Below are 24631 nucleotides of genomic sequence, written 5' to 3'. Positions count from 1 at the left end.
GTCTCTGCCTCTCTCTCTCTGTGTGTCTCTCATAAATAAAGAAAATCTTTAAAAAAAAAAAAAAAAAAACTTGGATTACTTTAGTAGCCAATCTGAAATTTGTTCTACATCAAAACCTATCTTGAATAGTTACACAATTTTACATTTTATGTCTAATCTGTACTTCAAGACAAAAGTCACTATTATTTTATATGCCTTTACACATTACATGGTAGTGGAGACTTAAATAATACTTGCCAATTGAATCTATTATGTTTTGCTCCTAATATTTTAAAGTCCTGTATTTAAGAAGAAAAAAAAAGAAAGTCCTCTATTTTTACCTGACTTTTAGAATTATAAATTTATTTTATTACTATTTCCATATGATGATTGGTAGAGATCTAAAATATCTGCTTTACCTAATTTATCAGTGTCTTAATGCAGTATAATTTCTTGTATTCTTAGTGTACTTAATTCAGAGTACAGCAGTTTTCTTTTAAATGATTCACAATTTTCCAAAAAACTTTATTATTTCCACATCCTTTGTGTTAACAGCCAGATAAAGGAAACGTTGACTAATCGGGAGCGAGAAATAAGCAGCCTCCGGCGCCAGCTTGATGCAGCTCACAAAGAACTTGATGAAGTAGGAAAATCTAAAGAAATGTCTTTAAAGGAAAACAGAAGATTACAAGAAGATCTGAATACAATGGCAAGAGAAAACCAGGTATGAGCACAATGCATAAACTTTGTTTTACACCATATTCATTCTTTGCTAAATTTTAAAGCTCTAAATATGTTTTCTAAAATTGAATGATATAAATATGAACAACATAAATAATTCTTTGAGGGGAATTGAATTTATAAGAGTATTACAAAGTATGGTTTAGAACGCTGCTGTATATCACAGGGTGTCTAATTGTTACAACTGTGGTCTCCTTACTATTTTGGTCTTTGTTGTAAGGACTCCTAAAGCTGAGAACATTGTATTGTCTGTGGCAGATACCATTGTTACCCTCAACATCACTTTCAAGGCCAAGTGCTGTGTTTTAAAGATCCATGATTTTAATTATTCACACGTCCTTCCAACAACTTAGAGATATACCTATAAGTAAGTTAATATTTTAGAATGGCAGGGATCCCTGGGTGGCGCAGCGGTTTGGCGCCTGCCTTTGGCCCAGGGCGCGATCCTGGAGACCCGGATCCAGGATCGGGGCTCCCGTCGGGCTCCCGGTGCATAGAACCTGCTTCTCCCTCTGCTTGTGTCTCTGCCTCTCTCTCTCTCTCTCTCTCTCTCTCTCTCTCTCTCTCTCTGTGACTATCATAAATAAATAAAAATTAAAAAAATATATTTTAAAAAAATATTTTAGAATGGCAGATACTGAGAAGTATCGGTTTTGTTTGTGCTGGTTTATTAAAGGATTATACTAAGAAGATAAATGATTTTCCTGTTTTAAATATTTTAAATTTTTTTAAAATTACTTTTAGTATTCAGTATAAAGCATAGTGCTGATATATGAATTTTTTAAAATGACAACCCTTGAGCATAGCTAGCACCATAATATAAATGGTCAAGACTATTTGAGGGAAATGGGTGGTAATATTTGGTTAAAAAGTCACGGTCAAGAAAAACGTGAAAATAACTCTTAGGAACGGTTTTCCTTTCTCCTACTCTTATTCCCCCAATTCAAAAGGAGCTATTTGAATATAAATAGAACTAATTAGGTGCCACATTCATTGTAGATTTATCTGTCTTCAATTTTCTGATTAACAGGAAATCTCACTGGAATTGGAAGCAGCAGTTCAAGAAAAAGAAGAAATGAAGAGTAGAGTTCATAATTACATAACTGAAGTGTCACGATGGGAGAGCTTAATGGCTGCTAAGGTAAAAAAAAAACATTTAGGTTGAATTTAAGACTGATAATCTAAAAAATACTTTGTTGTGTGTTTATTCTGCCTCCTCATTTATTTATTTCTTTTCCTGTCTCTTCTCATAGATATTAAGATATGAGAGAGGAGATCTTGCCTACTGTATTTTTATATTTCCCCACAGATCTTACTTAGTATGCTGTCTGCACAGATAGCGTATGCTTCCTCATTAAAACAAAAATCCCAGTGTGTGTGTATGTTTATGATATGAGTATTCCAGTGGGTGACAGTTACTAATTTAGAGACAATTTCCTTATACTTAAAACCAGGAAAAAGAAAATCAAGATTTGTTAGATAGATTTCAGATGCTTCATAACCGTGCTGAAGACTGGGAGGTCAAAGCCCATCAAGCTGAGGGAGAAAGTAGCTCGGTTCGACTGGAACTTCTTTCTATTGATACTGAGAGGAGACATCTTCGAGAAAGGGTGGAGCTACTAGAAAAAGAAATTCAGGAGGTAATATATTTATTTATCTTGCAATGACATTATTTAGTAAAACAACATTCAAAGATACTTTAAAGTGAGGTTTAAGCATTGATAAAGTCAAGGTCAGTGTAATATTTTATCATTAATTCTGATAATTTGCTTATGAGTATTGTTACTTTTTTTAAATTGTAAGATATACATAAAATCAAGTTTACCTTTTTTTTTTTTTTTTAATTTATTTATTTATGATAGTCACAGAGAGAGAGAGGCAGAGACACAGGCAGAGGGAGAAGCAGGCTCCATGCACCGGGAGCCCGACATGGGATTCGATCCCGGGTCTCCAGGATCGCGCCCTGGGCCAAAGGCAGGCGCCAAACCGCTGCACCACCCAGGGATCCCCCAAGTTTACCATTTTTTAGAGCACAGTTCTTGGCAGTTAGTATACTCACATTGTTATGCAACTGTCACCACCATTTCCAGAACTTTTTCATATCCCCTGATTGAAACTGTACCCATTTACACTAACTGCCCATTCCTCACTCCCTACCCCATCCCAGCCTCTAGCAACCACGTACTTTCTTTGTCTATGAATTTGACTACTTTTTGTGCCTCATATAAGTGGAATCATACAATATTTTTCCTTTTGTGACTGGCTTATTTCACTTAGGCTTAAGGTTCATGTATGTTGTAACGTGTCCAAATTTCATTTCTTTTTAAGGCTGAGAATACTCCATTGTGTATATACCTCACATTTTCTTTATCCATTCATCTGTCAATGGACATTTCATTTGTTTTCACCTTTGGCTGCCAGGAATAATGCTATGAACATGGATATACAATCTGTTCAAGTCCTTGCTTTCAGTTCTTTAGGATATACCTGGAAGAAGAATTGCTGAATCATGATGATTTTTAAGTTTAGCATTTTCAGGAAATGCCATACTTTTTTCCTTAAGGAAAACTATAACAAAAATATGAAAGTGGCTTTGAAATATGGTAATGAATAAAGGCTGAAAGAATTTGAAGTGCTTGATAGAAAAATCCTAGATTGCTTTGAAAAACTCATTGGTAGAAAGATGCACATTAGAGAGGATGCTAGTAAGGGCTTAGAAAAAATAGCTAGAGACAAAACTGCTGTTATTTACAAAATACATAAATTGTTAAGAACAGAATTTTTCCAGGAATCTTAATGTTTCTTCTAGTGAGGTCTCAGATGCCATTGAGGAACATGTTATTGGATATTTATTTGTTTGTTTGTTTGTATATTTATTTATTTATTTTTATTCGGGAGAGACACAGGCAGAGAGAGAAGCAGGCTCCATGCAGGGAGCCTGATGTGGGACCCGATTCTGGGACTCCAGGATCACGCCCTGAGCTGAAGGCAGATGCTTAACCACTGAGCCACCCAGGCGTCCCAAGAGAGAAAATCTTAAGCAAGCTCCATGCTGAGCTTAACATGGGGCTTGATCTCACAACCCTGAGATCATGACCTGAGCCAAAATCAAGAGTCATAAACTCAATAGACTAAGCCACCAATGTGCCCCTAGAAGAACACAGAATAAGTGATAAACTTGGATATTTAGCTGAGAACATTTCTAAGCAAAGTGTATAAGGTGTAGCCTGGTTTCTTTTTGCTACTTATAGTAAAATACAAAGAAAAGAAATAAATGAGAAAGGAGCCAGGTCTTACCAAAATACCAACAGCATTTTCCATAGAACTAGAACAAATAATCCTAAATTTTTAAAAATATTTATCTTTTTACTTTTTAAAAGATTTTATTTATTTATTTGAGAGAGAGAAAGTGAGAGCACAAGCAGGGGGAGGGGCAGAGAGAGAGGATAAAAGCAGACTCCCTGCTGATTAGTAAGCCTGACGTGGGGCTTGATCCCAGGACCCCGAGATCATGACCTGAGCCGAAGGCAGATGCTTAACCAACTGAGCCACCCAGGTGCCTCCCTAAATTTTTTTTAAGATTTACTTATTTGAGGGAGACAGGGTGAAAATCTTAAGCAGACTCTGCTCTGAGCACAGAGCCCAATACAGAGGGTTCAATCTCATGACCTTAAGATCCCAATTTGAGCCAAAACCAAGAGTTGGATACTTTACCAACTCTGCCACCCAGGTTCCCCAATAATCCTAAAATTTGTATGGTACCGCAAAAGACCCCAAAACACCAAAGGAATCTTGAAAAGGAAGAAGAAACCTGGAGATACCACAACCCCAGATTTCAAGCTATACTGCAAAGCTGTAGTAATCAAAACAGTATAGTACTGACACAAAAAACAGACACACAGATCAATGGAACAGAATAGAGTGCAGACATAAACCCATATTATTCTACCACATAGGAAGCAAGAATATGCAGTGGGGAAAAGACTGTCTCTACAACAGATAGAACCAGGAAAACTGCACAGCTACATGCAAAAGAATGAAACTTTCTTACACCATACATAAAAATAAACTCAAGGGACGCCCTGGCTGGCTCAGTGGATGAGCATGTGCCTTTAACTCAGGGTGTGATCCCGGAGTTTGGGATTGAGTCCCATATCTGGCTCCCTGCAGGGAGCCTGCTTCTCCCTCTGCCTATGTCTCTGTCTCTCATGAATAAATAAATAAAATCTTAAAGAAAAAAACTTGAAATGGATTAAAGAGGGGTGCTTAGGTGGCTCAGTCAGTTAAGCATCTGCCTTTGGCTCAGGTCATGATCTCAGGGTTCTGGAATTAAGCCCCATGTCAGGCTCTCTGCTCAGCAGGAATCCTGCTTCTCCCTCTTTTTCTGCCCCTCCTCCTGTTTGTGCATTCTCTCTCTCTCTCTCTCTCTCTCTCTCTCTCTAATAAAAATAAAATCATTTTAAAAAATGAATTAAAGACATAAATGTGGGACCTGATTCCATAAAAATCCTAGAAAAGAGCACAGGCAATAATTTCTCTAACATCAACCAACTATAGCAACATTTTTCTAGGTATGTCTCCTGAGGCAAGGGGAACAAAAACAAAAATAAGCTATTAGGACTACATCAAAGTAAAAACCTGCACAGCAAAGGAAACTATCAACAAAATTAAAAGGAAACCTACTAGGGGCACTTGGCTGGTTCAGTTAATAGAGCTTGATCTATGACTTGATCAGAGCTTGATCTGTGACTCTTGATCTTGGAGTCATTAATTTAAGCCCCACATTTAAGTGTAGAGCTCACTTTAAAAAGTAAAAATAAAAGACAGCCTTCTGGATGAGAGAAGATATTTGCAACTGACAACCAAAAAAAAACAATCCAATTTAAAAATAGGCAGAAATGGGGCACTTGGGTGGCTCAGTTAAGTGTCTGACTCTTGATTTCAGCTTACGTTGTGATCTCAGAGTCATGAAATCAAGCCCTACGTCAGGTTCTGCGTTTAGCAAAGAGTCTGCTTAAGATTCTCTCTGCCCCTCCCTGCTTGCTTACATGCACTCTCAAAAGGGGGGGGGGCAGAAGATACGAACATTTTTCCAAAGAAGATGGACAGCCAGCAGACATATGAAAAGATGTTTAAGGGATCCCTGGGTGGCGCAGCGGTTTGGCGCCTGCCTTTGGCCCAAGGAGCGATCCTGGAGACCCGGGGTCGAGTCCCACGTCGGGCTCCCGGTGCATGGAGCCTGCTTCTCCCTCTGCTGCTGTGTCTCTGCCTCTCTCTCTCTCTGTGTGTGTGACTATCATAAATAAATTTTAAAAAAAAAGATGTTTAATATCCCTCATCATCAGGGAAATGCAAATTAAAACCACAGTGAGATATCCCCTCACAACTGTCAGAATGACTAAAATCTAAAACACAAGAAACAATGTTGGCAAGGACCCCGAGAAAAAGGAACCCTCATGTACTGTTGGTGAGAATGTAAATTAGTATAGCCCCTGTGGAAAACAGTTTGGAGAGTCCTTGAAAAATTAAAAATAGAATTATCATATGATCTGGTAATCCCACTATTGAGTATTTACCCAAAGAATACAAAACACTAATTCAAAAAGATACATGTGCCCTCTGATTCTTGCAGCATTATTACATTAGCCAAAGTATTGAAGCAGCCCTAGTGTCCATCAATAGATGAATAAAGAAATTATATACATACATATGTATAAAATGTGTGTGCATATGTATATGCACAATGAAATAATATTCAGCCATAAAAAAGAATGAATCTTTTCATTCTTGCCTTTACAATAACATGGATGGGTCTAGGGGGTGTACTGCTAAGCAAAATAAGTCAGAGAAAGACAAATACCATATGATTTCACTCAAATCATTTAAGAAACAAATGAACAAAGAAAGAAACAAAGGAGAAACAGACTCTTAACTCTAGAGAACAAACTAATGATCACCAGAGGGGAGGTGGGTGGGGGAGGTGTGAAATAGGTGAAGGGGATTTGGAGTACACTTACCATGATGAGTACTGAGTAATGTATAGAATTGTGAATCACTATATTGTACATCTGAAACTAATATAATACTGTGTATTAAGTATACTAGACTTAAAATTTAGAGGGGAAAAAAGGAACCAGGTCTTGATGATTTGGAAACTTCTTAGCCTATTGAGACAGTGTGCGCTGGAGACAGGCCACGTGTGTGGCTCCACAGTCTCTTCGTGAACAGATAGATTAGGGATATGACTCATATAGCCAATCAGTCACCCCCGTAGAAAGATCGCTTGTAATGACGGGGACAGAAACAAGGTGAAATGAAGGAAGGCTGTTGAACATCTGGGATCTTACCTGCAGAAAACAGGCTAGGAGTGTTATTTGGCTACAAATATATGTTCTCCTTTGAGAAGAGGGAAGAATGGCTCTGAAGGTAGCTCAGAGACCAGCAAGGCTGCAAAGGGCAGCTCAAAAGCAAATGGGGCTGCTGTTGCCACCACAGGCCCGGGGATGGAGCTACTCCCTCCTTTAGAGTGCAGTGCCACTGCCACTGAGGGCCAAGAGGGTGGGGCTGTAGCTGAAGGGTGAGAAGGTGGGGCCGCTCTAACAGGCCCAGAAGACAGACCATTGGGGCACTGATAATTATTCTTAGGCCGTGAAACCAAATGGAATTTTCCTTGCTTGGTTACAAACTTATTCTGGACTAGTAACTTCTTCATTCCTTCTATTTTTTCCTTTCATAGTAGGCTTGGCTATTCTATACCTGTTTCGCTGTTGTTTTTGGAAGCAAGTAACTTTTTTGCTAGTGTCACAGATCTCTGGAGGGAGAATAGTTTTGCCCCTGGATGGACCACATCTAGAGTATTGCCTGCATCTAATTTAGATGATGCTTAGATGTGATTTTGGACTTAGAATTGATGCTAGAATGTTGGGATGGAGTGGATGTATTTTACAAAGGAAGGGCATGAATTTTGGGGACCTAAAGAGTAGATAGAATTATGGGCCTTGAGTTACGTTGAAATCCTAACCCCCAAGCACCTGTGAATGTGCCCTTATTTGGAAATAGAGTTTTTGCAGGTATAATCTAGGTAAAATGAGGTCATACTTGACTATAGGGCTGACCATAACCTCGTGACTGTTGACCTTTGTAAGAGAAATCTGTACACAAGATACAAAGAACACCAGATGAAGACAGAGACAGAGACTGGAGTGAAGTGTCTACAAGGCAAAGTACACTAAGGATTACTAGCAGCCACCAGAAGTTGGGAAAGGCATGGAATAGATTCTCTCTTAGAACTTCCAGAAGAGGGCAGCCCGGGTGGCTCAGCAGTTTAGCACCGCCTTCAGCACAGGACTTGATCTTGGAGACCCGGGATTGAGTCCCACATCAGTCTCCCTGCATGGAGCCTGCTTCTGCCTCTGCCTCTCTCTCTTTCTCTCTCTCTCTCTCTCTCTCTCTCTCTCTGTCTCATGAATAAATAAATATTTCTAAAAAATTAAAATAAAGATAACTGAGAAAGAACTATATATGTTATTTTTTCTTGAAAGGGTATTATAACAATTTAAAGATAAAATTTAACCTAACTTCAGAGACCTCTCTTATTCACTCTAAAACGATAATTTTCATCTTTGCATCTTCCAAATATATACATGAGGTACTTAGTTACCGTGATTAATAATTATATACAATTCATTTGGTTAAGCATTAAATAGGCCATCTTTAAATAGGCAGCTTCCTGAGAGTATCTTAAAATATGCAAAAATTGGCTTTCATATTTTTATAAAGTAAGGTTGTGGCTGTATAGATTCAAGCCTTTAAAATTATTGTGTTACTTCAACTTTTTACCAGTTTCTTTTTCTACTTTCAGCACATAAATGCACATCATGCTTATGAATCTCAGATTTCATCAATGGCAAAAGCCATGTCTAGATTAGAAGAAGAGCTGAGGCATCAAGAAGATGCAAAAGCAGCAGTGTTGAATGATTTGTCATCTCTTAGAGAACTTTGCATCAAGCTCGACTCAGGCAAAGATATTATGACCCAGCAACTGAATTCCAAAAACCTGGAGTTTGAGAGGGTAAGAACTTAAAATAGCACATTATTTTATTTAGCCCTACCCTCATTGTTTTACTTTATCATTACACTGCCCAATATATTTGTTCCCTTTTAAGGAGTTACTTTTGAGGGCCCCTGGGCATTGAGCATCTGCCTTTGGTTCAGGTCATGATCCCCGGGATCCAGCCCCAAGTAAAAAGAAAGGAGTTACTGTTGACTACAGATTTTTTTTTCTTTTTTTTTGACTACAGGATTTTGACAACTAGATTCTTTGCCAAGATTTTCCTGGCAAACATGGTGATGAATTAGATGCTCTCTGTTTTGGAGTAGATGGGTATTTAGGAAAATAGGAGTCTTCTTATTATAGAGTAGGAGCATATCCCAGTACATCTTTTACTCTGTTTGAAGGTAAGATTTAAATGAAAGATTGAGTAATTCATTGCTTCCTAAATAGAGTAGTTTTTCTGATTAAAATCCCAAGGCATTTAGGGGCACCTGGGTGGCTCAGTCAGTTACGTGTCTGTTTTGGCTTAGGTCATGATCTCCAGGTCCTGGGATCCAGCCCCACATTGGCTTCCTGTTCCACAGGGAGTTTTCTTTTCCCTCCCCCTCTCCCTCTGCTCCCACCCCTTGTGCTCTCTCTTTCTCCTTTTCTCAAATATATAAATAAATAAATAAAATATTTTTAAAAATCCCAAAGCATTTAAATCTTACTTAATTTTAAAAGTCTAGTTAGCTAGAACTTCGCATTCTCAAACTGAGGCATTATCTAAACAACTCAGTGCATGTTTTCAAACACAGGTGTTTTAATTTTCATCCATATAGTAGTATCTTTATTTTCAGGTACTAAGAAGCTCCAATGAAGGCTTGACTGCATAGTCAGGGTACACATAATAGTTAAGAAGGCTTCCTTAATGATAAGATTGACCACATTTTAGGATTTTATGTTAATGACCCTCTCTTGACAAGGTAGTATGAGTGAAAACTATTTTAAGGGCTAGAGTGGGTCTTATAGCAAATAAGCCTTTACTAAAAATAGCAGAAATTATTTTGAAAATAAGATGATTTTCTTACACTTAAAGAAATGGTTCAAAATCTTTAACTGATACCCCACATAAAGCAACTGATGGGTGTATAGCTTTGCAAATAATTTTTCAGAGTAAGTCTGAAATTGTACTGAAGTAATTTTCCTTTGTTTTCCCTGTAGGTTGTGGCGGAATTAGAAAATGTAAAATCAGAAGCAGAACTGTTGAAAAAACAACTGTCAAGTGAGAGACTTACAATTAAAAACCTTGAATCATTGTTGGCTACAAATAGAGATAAAGAATTTCATTCTCATTTGACTTCCCACGAGAAGGATACAGAAATTCAGCTACTTAAAGAGAAGTTAACCCTTTCAGAAAGCAAATTGTACGTGGCATAAATCAACCTATATAAAGAAAATAGCCTGTCAAAAAGAATATTTCAATTTTTGGTAGAGTAGGATGGGAGTGTGTAAGATGATACAAAACCAAAATATCTTACTTATGTGGTGGCTGCTTTGGGGAATTCAGGGGTTTAGTTCAAAAGGGACATTGTGTTTGGAAATGCAGATTGTCTATCTCCACCACAGAGGTAGTACCCATGGAAGTGAATGAATGAATGAACTTTAGAAAAATGTCTCAAATTCAGGAATAAAGAGAGTCAACAAAGGAGAGAGCATTTTAGGTTGGGGAGAGCCGTGTCTCTTGCTGTGGATTAGGAAAAAGACTTCCTGTGTAATATGACCCTCATGGGTATATTGATTAATTACCTTTTAGGAGATTGATGATACTGTCTTTTAGATGGACAGGTTTGGATATATTTGATGGAAGAGGGGAAGAAATCCAGAGTGGATAGTACAAATGGAACAGTTTTAAAAGTTAGAAATGTTTCTCTTTCTGGGCTCCTAGGTGGCTCAATTGGTTAATCATCTACCTTCAGTTTAGGTTATGATCCCAGGTCCTGGGATCAAGCCCCGCTTTGGGCTCCTTGCTGGGGGGGGGGGGGGGGCTTGCTTTTCTCTCTCTCTCTCTCTTTCTCTCTTTCTCTCTGCCACTCCACCTGCTTATGCATGCGTTCGCTCTCTCGCACTCTCTCTGTCAAATAAAATCCTTTAAAAAATATATTTTTGTTTGAGGCAGGACTCAAGAAGGAGTCAACAAAGATACTTTACATCTTGATGTTTATCATTGATGTCTTGTTCAAATTTGTATGTCCACTCTTGCAGCACATAACAGAAGCTCAGTTAAAATATTTGTTAAATAAATAAGATGAATGAATGAATGAATTAATGAATGAAAAAGAAAACTTAGTGATAGAAGCTCCTGAAAAAAAAAAAAGAAAAAAATTTGTGTTAAAAGTCATGTTCTTCTCTTTTTTTGTCCTTAAGTATCATCTCCATTTTTATTTATTGATAACCAAAACAAAAATCCATAGCACTTGACTCTACAAAATAGCACATTTTTTACTTATTTCTTTGATTTTTAAAATTTGTTTTAAGAACTAGTCAAGGCCGGGAAAACACCATGCTTCGAGCTAAAGTGGCACAATTACAAACTGATCACGATGCTCTGAAAAGGCAGATTTCAACTGAAAGATACGAACGGTAAGAAAAAAATTTTAGTACAGGACAGCATTTTTATTTATTCCCTATCCTATTTCAGAAAGGATTTAATATGGCTTAAAAATAGCCAGCTTCCTTTTAACATTCATACAAAAATAAATTTTTCTGATATTTCTTTCTAAAAAGGCAATAAGTGTTGTGAAAGATACTATCCTTATAGTAAATGAAGTTACAAGTATTGTCTCAGTGTTTTCTATAGCATTGCTTAGGGCAAAATTAGGACATTATTTCAAAGAATATAGAGAAGGAATCAACAAGCTAGTAAGGATTCTACAAGAGCCCAAAACAATATGGTCCAATAGGAAACTCCAAATATAGATCATCACAAAAATGATGATGATCATAAGAGCAATTGATAAATATGTGCTAGATATCATATATGTTTCTGATTATTTCTATCAATTATTATAATGCTTATATTAGAGGAAACTAAAGTCACTCAAATAGTAAAATTAAAAATTAAAATTAAAATCAAGATAGATTTTGTACAACTGAAACTAACATTGTATGTTAATTATACTTTAATTAAAAAAATAAATACAAATTTAATGGGGCATCTGGGTGGCTCAGTTGATTAAGCATCCAACTCTTGATCTTAATTCAGGTCTTCATCTCAGGGTCATGAGTTCAAGCCCTGCCTTGTGCTCCACAATGGATGTGACACCTACTTAAAATTAATTAAACTATTTATTTATATAATAATTAGTTGAGTAGAATGAAGGAGAGGCAGATCTAATTTTAAACCCCATGCTCTTATATACAATATATTCCCAGAGCTTAGTTATTTTCACACTCACTTATAATTTCAGTTCATTTGCTGTGTTATATTGAAAACTTGAATCTCCCAAGTGTTACGAACAGAAATAACTGTTTTTACAGCTAAAATTGAAGTCTCATTTGCAAATCACTTGTTCAGTTACTTTCCTTCCATTGTGCTTTCTTGCTATGTTAATACCATAAATGTCAACATTCCTGAGATTTCATTCTCAAATCGTTCATCAGATTGCTTATCAAGTCAACTTTTTGAGTTCTCTTATCCATTGGCATCAGAACTTTGATGTGCCATTTGGAGTGTAGATAAAATTTGCTGAGAAATCAATATTTATGATTTCAAAGAGAAGAAACCTGAGAAATGAAGAAATGCATCAGTGTCATAAAAGCAGTGTTACTAATTTCTCATAATTAAGAAGATTTAGTTTCTCAATATGCTAAACTGTATGTACATAATGATATCCATTTTCTTTTTTTTTTTCTTTTTTTTTTTTTTTAATTTTTATTTTTATTTATGATAGTCACAGAGAGAGAGAGGCAGAGACACAGGCAGAGGGAGAAGCAGGAAGCAGGCTCCATGCACCGGGAGCCCGATGTGGGATTCGATCCCGGGTCTCCAGGATCGCGCCCTGGGCCAAAGGCAGGCGCCAAACCACTGCGCCACCCAGGGATCCCTGATATCCATTTTCTTAATGATGACTTAAGTTCTCTTAAATCCAAGGGTCTTAAATCAAATCCTCTATTGCCTAAGGTTATAAGACCCCCCCTTAATTCTTCTTTTTCCCTTGTCTCTGTTCCCCAAAGAAATCTTGGCTCACATGACTATGTCTCTTTCCTTACCGTCCAACTAGTTTACACATCTTTACACCAGCCTAGGGAATAATAGTGGTTCTTGGGGGAAAAGAGTGGCAAAAAAGACTATAGGTATTACAATGATTTATAGCCCTCTAAAGGGCGTCAGTACATAAATAGTATATCTATGTACTGAAATTTCATGGGGAGAGGTAGGTAATTTAGGGAGAAGGAATATCTTTAAAAGTTTCTTTAGGGGGATAATAATGAAAAAAAGTTTGTGAAACACCCAAGGGGGTAGAAATCCTGGATACTGAAGATCATAAGGCAGAAAGTCTAGGCCAGAGTCTCTGAATACTCCACAAAAGAGGTAGCAACACAGTCACCATGCTTTGTGGTGCTGACTCAGACACAGGGCAGGAGAGCATAACAGAGAAAAATAGTTACTTCACTTCTGATATTTGGGAGTTGTTAGGCAGGAAGAAGGAAGAGGCTAGCTTTATGTTCAAGAAGAGATAGGAGTGTGGACTGTGGGCCACTGGGGTTGGTGAAGGATCTCAAGATGGCTTGGCGAAAACTTGCTCTAAAAACCATTGACTGGGTCGCTTTTGGGGAGATCATACCCTGAAACCAGAAGGCCATTGCCAACTCCCTGAAATCCTGGAATGAGATGCTTACCTCCAGGTTGGCAACTCTTCCTGAGAAACCACCTGCTATCGACTGGGCTTACTACAAGGCCAATGTGGCAAAAGCTGGCTTGGTAGATGACTTTGAGAAGAAATTTAATGCCCTGAAGGTTCCTGTACCAGAGGATAAATACACTGTCCAGGTGGATGCTGAGGAAAAAGAAGATGTGAAAAGCTGTGCTGAGTTTTTGTCTCTCTCAAAAGCCAGGATTGAAGAATATGAAAAAGAGCTGGAGAAGATGAAGAACATAATTCCATTTGATCAGATGATCATTGAGGACCTGAATGAAGTCTTCCTAGAAAGCAAATTAGACAAGAAGAAGTATCCCTATTGGCCTCACAAGCCAATCAGAAATTTATAAACTTGAGTTGGGGTGAAAGCCCTGGCCCTCATATTATAAACGTTGGACATTAAAAATAATGATTTGGAAAAAAAAAAAAAAAAGAAGAGATAGGAAAGGAAGGGGGAGAAGAGGAGGGAATCAGCCAACTTTGAAAATCTCTATTTAGGGGGGCTTTGAACAATCTTTTATAATACATATTACCTTAATTGAAATCTTTTGTTTACTACTTAAAAAATATATAAGAACATAGGATTTAATTTTAGTAGAAAAACTCATTAATTAATTGAGGAGAAGTTAATTAACCAGTAACAGTAACAGGGATCCCTGGGTGGCGCAGCGGTTTAGCGCCTGCCTTTGGCCCAGGGCGCGATCCTGGAGACCCGGGATCGAATCCCACGTCGGGCTCCCGGTGCATGGAGCCTGCTTCTCCCTCCGCCTGTGTCTCTGCCTCTCTCTCTCGCTCTCTCTCTCTCTCTCTGTGACTATCATAAATTTAAAAAAAAAAAAAAACAGTAACAGCGCCTTATATTTGTATTTCACTTTTTGGTATAATCTCTTATTTGATCTTTACTGACAGAGAACGAGCAATCCAAGAGATGCGTCGACACGGTCTTCCCACACCACCCCTTAGCTCTACTCTGAGGTCTCCTGTACATTCTCCTGAACATATAAGCTGTTAATTATCAGAAAGGTATGTATGGGGGCCTCTGGGCGACTCAGCAGTTGAGTGTCTGCCTTCGGCTCAGAGTGTTATTCTGGTCTGGGATCGAGTCCCACATTAGGCTCCCTACAAGGAACCTGCTTCTCCCTCTGCTTATGTCTCTGCCTCTCTCTGTGTGTCTCTCATGAATAAATAAATAAAATCTTAAAAAAAAAAAAGTATGTAACACCAAGAACAGGCAAAACTAATCTGTAGTTACAAAAATTAAGAAAGTAGTTTTCAGTATTGGGGGAAGGAAAATTGCCCACAGAGGCAGTCAGGGGAACTTTGTGAAGTAATGTAATGTGTATTTTGGTGATGATTACATGGGTATATACAATTGTAAAAACTCATTGACCTAAACATTAATAACAGTTCATGCATTTCATTGTATTGTAAATTATATCTCATTTTAAAAAAGAGAAGACATCCATAATAAAATACCAAATGACAGTATGAGAAATCCATGGTAATATTTGATGAATGGCTAGGTTCAAGGTACAAATAGGAATGCACATGGCACAGTAGACTCAGTCTGACAGGAATGGCAGATTGTTGGGGAATGATGAGGGAAAAAGGCAGAGAAGGTAGAGTGGGACATACAAGATATATTGAATGTGCGGCAAAATTAGAGATTGTACATAGTCTTGATTCTATAAGCCAAGGGGAACCTTCTGTGTCTAGAATGAGTATCAAGGAGGGATTAAGATGAAAGAACTGTTCCTGGTGGATTAACGTCATAACTATATTTGGGGCCATATTGGGGAGGGTAAAAATCAGAGGCAGGGAGACCAGAAAGAGGTACGTAATGAACAATATACTAACTTCAGGATCCGTATAACAATATTTGTTTTTTAAAAAACAAATTATAAGGACACCTGGATGGCTCAGTGGTTAAGCATCTGCCTTCAGCTCAGGGTGTAATCCTGGGGTCTGGGAATCAAGTTCCGCACTGGGCTTCCCGCAGGGAGCCTGTGTCTCCCTCTGCCTGTGTCTCAGCCTCTCTGTGTTTCTCATGAATAAATAAACAAAATCTTAAAAAAGAGAGAGAGAGAGAGAGAACAAAGAGTAATATATATGCAGAAAAGTGCCATATCCTAGTATACAGCTCCGTGAGTTTTCACAAACTAAACATACCCATGTATAATCTACACCCAGATCAAGAAACAAAACCTGTCTCTCTTGGGCTTTCTCCTAGTCATAAACACTACTCCAGAAGTAACTGTCCTGTTTATTAAAAACATAGACATTTCTTTTGCCTGTTTTTGGACATTTAATACATGAAACCATACATTTCTGGCTTCTTCCACAGTGTATTTGTGAGATTCATTCGTACTGTTGTGTGTACTTGTAGGCTGTTCAGTCTTGTTGCTGTGTAGTATCACATTGTGTGAATTCTCCCACAGTCCATTTCTTCATTCTATTGTAGATGGGCTTTGGGTGATTGCCAGTTTGGGCTATTATAGAATTATGATGAATATTCTAGTACCTGTGGGTGACTAGACGTGTGTATTTCCTTTGGCTATACACTCAGGAGTGAGGTTGTTGGGTCACTGGACATGCAGATATTCAAACTTAAATAGATACAGCAAAGTAGTTGTAAAGAACTAGAATACATTTGACAGAGGAAGGGCCAGAGGGATGTGCTGATTGATTGGAGAAGGGAATGAATGGGAAAGAAGTATGTGAGACCCAGGACTTGAAAGGTAGGTAGCTGAAAAATGCAAGCTCCCTGACAGAAATAGCAAAGTCAGTCTTTTTTAAAAATAGGTGTTTCTAAAAAAAAAAAAAAAAAATAGGTGTTTCTTTACCTTTCTAAATAGAAGTATATAGGAGATAGTTAAGCATTTCCTCAAATGCCCAGAATCCTCATTATGAACATTACTTATGTACTATGCTTTAACATACTCATGCCCCCAGGGTTTATTAGTATTTGTAGGACGTAGGTTTAAATGATTCCTGTTTGCTGTGCTTTTGCTTTGGGGTTTGTTCATTTGATTAGAATGTGTATTTTCCTCCTTTGCTTTGAGGACCACTTCTCAGTGCTGGTTGCAATCACTGTGTCCTCACAACTCCAAAGCTGCTGTATTAATTTAAGGGTGATTACATGGAGGTTCATCCTCTTGTTATAAAGCCATGTAACAGTTGTGACACATACATTTTCTCATACTAGATTCACAGCTGCATTTTAGATCAAGGATTGGTAAGCCAAGGTTTGTGACCCAGGTGCACTCCACTGCCTGTTTTTGTAAATTTAACTTTATTGGAGCAGAGCCACATGTTTACATATTGTCTAAGACTGCTTTTCTCCAGTGGCTGAATTAATTTGTTGTGACAAAGATCCTGTTGCCCACAAATCTAAAATATTTACTGCCTGGCCTTTCACATCATGTGGCCGCTGAAAAACTCCACTGTATATCCATGAGATAGTAAAAGTGAAAACCAAATAATTCCACAGTGTTATGTAAATAGACCTCCAAAAAGGGTCTTGAGGACTCCCAGATGTCTCCAGATTCTACTTTAAGAACCACTGATACAGAACATACTGGATTTCAGCTATTTCTAAAGCTATGATGAATTAGAAAAATTTTTGGTTTGTTTTAAAGAAAGTGTATCACTCAGTGGCATTAAATTTACAATAGTGTACAGCTGGACCCATGGCCCTGGAATTCTCTAATCTACTTTTCTGTCTCTATGAATTTGTCTATTCTGGGACACCTGGGTGGCTCAGCGGTTGAGCATCTGCCTTCCACTCAGGGCGTGATCCCGGAGTCTGGGGATCGAGTCCCACATCAGGCTCCTTGTAAGGGAGCCTGCTTCTCCCTCTGCCTATGTCTCTGCCTCTCTCTGTGTGTCTCTCATGAACAAATAAAATCTTAAAAAAAAAAGAAAAGAGTAGGTAAATTCTTTTTTTTTTTTAGTTTTTATTTATTTATGATAATCACAGAGAGAGAGAGGCAGAGACATAGGCAGAGGGAGAAGCAGGCTCCATGCACCGGGAGCCCGACGTGGGATTCGGGTCTCCAGGATCGTGCCCTGGGCCAAAGGCAGGCGCTAAACTGCTGTGCCACCCAGGGATCCCCCTACTCTGTTTTTTTATCAAAGTGAAATCATACTGTATTTGCCCTTTTGTGTTGAAATGGTTTCATTTAGGATAATGTTTTCAGGGTTCATCTATATTGTAGCATGTGCTAGAATTTTATTCTTTTTTGTGACTGAATAATATTCCTTTGTGTGTTTGTGCCATATTTTGTTTATCCACTCATCAGTTGATGGATTACTTGAGTTGTTTTCACCTCCAGCTATTGTGAATAATAATAATAATATGAATATGAACATTTGTGTACAGTATCTGTTTTAGTCCCTTTTTTCAAATCTTTTGGAAGTACCTAAAGAGGAAGAGTTTCTGGGTCATGTGGTAATCTTGCGTTTAAATAATATATCCTCACGAAGAGAACATAAAATACAAAAATATAAAGAAGGAAACCAAAATCACTTTATTTTACATTTTTTTATTGTGATAAAATATACATAACATCAAATGTATCATTCTTAACCATTTTTAAGTATGCATTTCTCTGGCATTCACATTAATGTGCAAAAATAATGTCCACCGTTCAGCTCCAGAACGGTTTTATCTTCTTCTACTGAAACTCTTGACCCGTTAAACACTAACTTTCCATCCTCCCCTCCCCATAGCTCCTGGCAACCACCATTACAAATTTCTGTCTCCATGAATTTGACTACTCTGTTTACTTCATATAATTGGAATCATACTGTATTTGTCCTTTCTGTGACTTAAAATGTTTTCAGGGTTCATCCAAGTTGGAGCTTGTGTCAGAATTTCCTTCTTTTTTGAAATGAACAGTGTTGCATTATATGAATATACCACGTTTTGTTTATCCGTTCATGAGTTGATAGATACTTGAGTTGCTTCTGTCTTTCGGCTGAAAATGGATGTACAGGGAAGCCCGGGTGGCTCAGTGGTTTAGCGCTGCCTTCGGCCCAGGGCCTGATCCTGGAGACCCGGGATCGAGTCCCATGTCAGGCTCCTTTCATGGAGCCTCCTTCTCTCTCTGCCTTTCTCTCTGTCTCTCTCTCTGTGTGTGTCTCTCATAAATAAATTAAAAAATCTTTTAAAAAAAAAAAGAAAAGAAAAAGAAAATGGGTGTACAAATGAAAATCACTTTTAATCCTACAACCCAGAAAAATTAGCAATTTGCATTTTGGTATATACTTCCTTCTTGTATTCAATGTGTAATAAATATACACACATTCATAGACCTACATATGTAATTTTCATAGATTTTATATCTACTCAATTTTTATCCTAATTTTTTTTTGTTTTGTTCTTTGGGAATTTTCTCCTTAATAAATTGTTGAGGGCATCTACTCTCATCATCAAAATCATTAAAATTTTGGGGATCCCTGAGTGGCTCGGCAGCTTAGCGCCTGCCTCGGCCAAGGGCATTATCCTGGAGTCCCAGGATCGAATCCCGTATCGGGCTCCCTGCATGGAGCCTGCTTCTCCCTCCGCCTGTGTCTCTGCCTCTCTCTCTCTCTGTATCTCTCATGAATAAATAAAATAAAATCTTAAAAAAATAAAATACAATCATTAAAATTTCAAAAGTCCCATTTTAAAATTCATTATCTAACAGTTCATCACATGGATATTCCAGGATTTGCTTGGATTACTTTCTCAGTGTTTCCATTGTGGAATTTCTCATATTTGTGTGTATGTGTGTTTAATTGGGAGAGTAATTAGATAGCACATAAGGTCAAAATATTTGGAAAAATACTTGATTATCCCTAATATGCTGTTTTAAGACACAGATACCACAATTTACAGTACTTGTATATTAGCCTAAACATCATATTGTTCCTCGTTTTGAGTGGTCTCTCTCAGCTAATGTGTTATCTCTTTTCACTCTATAGCTATCATTTATTTAATCCTCATACTTTGTTTTTTTGGTGGTTTCAGGGGAATATCTTTTTTAAGTATAGAACAGTACTTACTATAACTTGATTATGGGCAAAGGCTTTATTGGAGACTGCAGTTTCAATTAAAACTGAAAACAATCTCAGTTTCTTGTGAATGTACTAAGCAATTTTGTTTATCATTTTTCTCTTAACTCACCTTTCCTCTCCCTTCTTTTTTTCAGAATGATGGCTTTCAAGGAGTTACCTATATGGATTTTTAAAGGACAGAACAGTAGTGAAATATTCGGAAGTACTTGTTCCTGAAAATCATGAACATTGACACAAATTCTACCTCTGTCAACTTTTATTTAAATCAATGAATATTTATGTAAAAAAATTGGTTTAAAAGAGCCATATCTATGTGTATATTTTTATATATATGACAAAACAAAATATGTATTAATAGTGCTAATGTTTTATCTGTATTTATACTATTCCTGACTTAAATTACTCCTCAAAGTGTGTTTTTACTTTTTTTTTCCAAAGTGTGTTTTTATACTGTGAATTAATATAATGTATTATTCACATTATGCTTTAATAATCTTTTTCATAATGAGCCATGATACATGTATATAAATATTCTTACAGTACTTGTTTTCAAAGTGTTTTTAGTTTTCATGCCTGTGTTTATAACCCATATCTTTAATGCCTTCACATAGGATTATCAACTTTGATGCTGTACTGTCTCACTTTACTTTTTTCTTCTAAATGTAAAATTAATTATTCACCAGTTTGCTGTCTGTCATCTAGGGTAATATATTCAGGTCTATCCTTACAATAGCAGAGGTCTTGATAAAATAATGATTACCATATATTGTTATTGCTAACTTGAAGAATGGTGATGGAAAATATACATTTACATATTATATACAGTATTACATTATTTTGGTTATCACATGGACTTTTCATATAATACAAACTCTATCAAAATCAAACTAGAAGCTGCATTCAGAATTTTATAAGCAACAGAATAAATTTGGGACACTTTTTCAGTAAATAAAATTCCTCCCTGTATTAATTTAAAAATTCAGAGTATAAAAAAAAATTCAGAGTATAAAAGTATATGGAGTAAATATAGTAAAGCATTTTGTTAAAATGCCAATATACATTCAGTAATATCAGTTTTTTGCTTCTAAACCTGTGTGTTAACAATTTATCAGTCTTGCAGAATAGTATGTAAACTCTGAACTGTGGCATGTTAAATAGAAAACAACTTTTACAGCTAATTTTCAAAGTTGTAATTTTAAGGAATTTAGATATATACATACATCCATAAAAGAACAGAAGTAAAAAATAGAATGTCAGATACAAAACTAATCGTGTTTGAACCATACACATTTGAAAAAAATCCTGTTCTTAGTAGATTTCATTATGATTTGAAAAGAAGAATTTAAGAACTAACATAGGAAAGTTGAAGACCAGTTTTTTATGATATGTTTTGTTTCCTCTTGTGGTTTACTACAGTGGAGTATGCGTGTGTGTGTTTGTGTGTACCTGGGGGTGGGCACTGTTCTTTTTCCAAAACTAATAGGCCTTATGTGTTCAGGTTATGCCCTTTGCAATAATTCACTATGTATTTGGGTGTGATGCGGTTTACTTTTCTACCATCTTTGTAATTTTATTTATTCCGCCTTCTTTGTGTGAATTCATGTATTATATAGCAAAATACAAGAGAAATGGGACTATTTGCAATGTCATATGGAAAATCTTTTAATAAATACATGTAAATAAAATAAAAAATATCTGTCCCCACCTTTTCCCCCCCAAGCAACAGCAAGACATATTTTGTTAGATATATTTTATTTTTAATGTTTTCTATAATTTAAAAATGTAAAAAAAAAAGTATAGCTTGCCATAATTGTTATTTTCTTAACCATGTTACTACAATTTTTCTAAATTAGTTTTATCCTAAAATACTGAATGTTCTGACCTTTTATAGATGTTTTTGCTTTAAATAATTTTAAATTATGTTTGACATAGATTTTCCAATAAACTTTACAGTCAATTTATTTTCTCTTTCTTACAAATAGTTTTTTCTTAAATTTTAGCAATATTCTTAATTCTAAAATTAAGTACAATTAATTCAAATCAAATTTTATCATGGTAGGATATGGGGAAATCGCTGTGCTTATGTTCCAGGTAGTTTTTTTTTTTTTTTTTTCACTAACTTTGATTTAGTTCTAGGTAGTTCAAATAGAAGAAATGAAGTCAAAGTTTCTCTTTGAAACCCATCTACAAAATGATAAACAGGCACTCCCCGGTTCTTAGAAGATTTTGGCACCTGACTTACTGTCTTTCTACCATTAGTTCTATCATCAGTCTTATTTATGTCAGAATCTTCTTAGAACAGTAGTTTTTGACCAGGCTTGTACATTAAGAGTTACCTAGATAATTTCTTTTTTAAGATTTTATTTATTCATGAGAAACAGAGAGGCAGAGACATAGACAGAGGGAAAAGCAGGCTCCCTGCGGGGAGCCCAATGAGGGACTTGATCCCAGGACCACCATCTGAGCCAAAGGCAGATGCTCAACCACTTAGCCACCAGGTACCCCTGGATAATTTTATTTCTTTTTTTTTTTTTTGAAGATTTTATTTATTTATTTATGAGAGACACACAGAGAGAGAGGCAGAGACACAGGCAGAGGGAGAAGCAGGCTCCATGCAGGGAGCCCGACGTGGGACTCGATCCCGGGTCTCCAGGATTAGGCCCTGGGCTGAAAGTGGCGCTAAACCGCTGAGCCACCTGGGCTGCCCTACCCCTGGATAATTTTAATGAAAAACATGTCTGAACCCTACACTAGTCCAAATCAGAATCTCTGGGAATTAGGTGTGAGCATTTTTTCATTTATTTTTTTAAGCTTTTGTTTATTCATGAGAGACACAGAGATAGACACAGGCAGAGGGAGAAGCAGGCCCCATGCAGGGAGCCTGATGGAGGACTCGATCCCAGAACTCCAGGATCATGACCTGAGCCAAAAGCAGATGCTCAAACTAAGCCACCCAGGTGCCCCCAATTTTTTTTTAACTTTAGTTTCTCTAGGTGATTCTACTGTGTCACCAGATTTAAAATACTAATTTAGAAATTGATCCACCAAACTGATTTCATGACTTACTAATGGGGCTCAACCTATAGTTTGAAAACACTGCTCTAGATCTTGTCATTACCTCCAAAAATCCAACTTCTAGTGTGCGACTCACCTTTCTAGGTCACTCTCTTATGCCTAGCCTAACAATTCTTTCACTCTCCAGACAACTGATTCTCTCACCTATCCCTTGTCTAGAAGTTCCTCACTTTCCTCTTTATCTAGCATAGGCATCATTTTCTTTGCATATACCCTAAATTCTCTTATCCCTCTAAACTGAAAATTCAGATCTTGTTTGTATCCAACAACACTGCATCTGCACCAAAGCACCTGAATGGGGCTAGAGAAAAAAAAAAAAAACAACAACCATGCTCTTAATGCTTGAAATTTATGGCCCTGAAAATCAAGGGTCCACCGCACTGTGTGAGAATCTGTCCACATTTTGCTGGTCAATTCACACTTAACCTCTCCCCAGCAAGCATTTCATGCCTTCTCTTTACTCAGACCTTTAGTCCTCCCTCTTTCTTGCTCTCAGGTTGTTTCTTTTTTCATTGAGAAAATGGAAACAGTAAGGAAACTTTGTCTATTAGCAATATATTTGGAGACCTGGTATCTGTATAACTTCCTATCCTATTATAACATGAACCATCTCTACCTCTAGCTATTTATCTAGTTGTGATCATCCCTTCTACCACTGCCTTTAACCCCACATTCCTGATTCATTTTTGCTCTATTGGCTTATTCCCACTTACATGCATACTTCCCATTTTTAATCTCCCATTTAAAAACCCAGAGCCAACCATTTCATTTTTTGTACCCTTCAGAGCAAATAATAATAATAATAATAATAATAATAAAATTAAAGGTGTTATCTATACTCACTTCATCCTTTACACCCACCTTTACTTCTTGAACTATTCCAATCATGCTTTATTCCTATTACTCCAAACCATTTTTGTCAAGATACCAAGAACCCCCATGTATTATTTCCTTCTTCACACCTAATGTTTCCACTTAATACTTTTTTGTTGTATTTTGTTCTTATTTGATACTGCTTCTATCTTCCTGTGGAGAATGATTGGGTATAGATAGAGCTTTAAAATGAAAAAATGCACTTGAAGATAAGATTAAGGACTTTTTTGAGAAGGCATCAAAAAAAGATTGAAAGTGTAAAAGAAAAGCATTATGGAGGATGTGTGTAGCAGTGCCAACATTTAGGTAATAATAAGTCTTAGAAGAGAGAAATATTAGGAAGGCAAAAATATTTTAAGAAATAATGGAGATAAATGTCACCAAATCAAAGGATACAATCTGAGGTCTTTATTGAAAGGACTCAGCAAAAGCCAAGTAGGAGAGAAGAGGGAAATCCACATTAGATACAATATTAAAGAAGGGAAGAAATTTTAAAAGCGCCAGAAAGAAACAGTTCACCTGAAAAAGATCAAATTTACATCTCTTATGGACTGAAGGTGAAAATTCCTATGTTAAACCCCTGCTCCCCAGATGTTAGGAAGTAGGGTCTTTGAGAGGTAATTAAGTCATGAGGGGTGGAGCCCTCGTGAATGGGATTAATCCCCTTTTAAAGCTAATCCCAAAGAGCTCTCTCACCCTTTCTGCCATGTGAGGATACAACGAGAAGTTGGCAGTGTACAACCCAGACTCCAACCATACTGGCACCCTTGTCTTGAACTTCCAGCCTCCAGAACTGTGAAGATTAAATTTTAGTTGTTTATAAGCCACTGCCCTCACCCCAGTCTATGCCAAATTGTTTTAACAGTCCAAACAGACTAAAACATTAAATGTCTCAGCAGTTACATTGGAGACAAGATCATATTATTTTTAGAATGCTAAAAGGAATTTT

At 37.0% G+C, this 24631-nt stretch overlaps 1 protein-coding gene across 3 annotated transcripts in view; it reads left to right on the top strand.

The window, feature by feature from the left end:
* CEP135 (centrosomal protein 135) overlaps positions 1-21610 on the top strand; it is a 77694-nt gene extending 56084 nt beyond the window's left edge. For 2 of the 3 annotated variants that reach the window (XM_055341825.1, XM_055341836.1), the window contains exons 19-26: positions 535-703; positions 1751-1861; positions 2175-2360; positions 8582-8791; positions 9977-10179; positions 11291-11395; positions 14584-14697; positions 19869-21610. In XM_055341825.1, the coding sequence (XP_055197800.1) occupies positions 535-703; positions 1751-1861; positions 2175-2360; positions 8582-8791; positions 9977-10179; positions 11291-11395; positions 14584-14686 (1087 nt within the window). In that variant the 3' untranslated portion in view covers positions 14687-14697; positions 19869-21610. The remainder of the gene's footprint in view (positions 1-534; positions 704-1750; positions 1862-2174; positions 2361-8581; positions 8792-9976; positions 10180-11290; positions 11396-14583; positions 14698-19868) is intronic. The other variant, XM_055341845.1, reaches the window with a different exon arrangement.
* Positions 21611-24631: the final 3021 nt, after the last annotated feature.

This window comes from Nyctereutes procyonoides, unplaced genomic scaffold (genome assembly GCF_905146905.1).
Source record: "Nyctereutes procyonoides isolate TBG_1078 unplaced genomic scaffold, NYPRO_anot_genome, whole genome shotgun sequence".
In the NCBI taxonomy this organism is placed as follows: Eukaryota; Metazoa; Chordata; class Mammalia; order Carnivora; family Canidae; genus Nyctereutes; species Nyctereutes procyonoides.
This window is presented reverse-complemented; position numbering and strand designations above follow the sequence as displayed.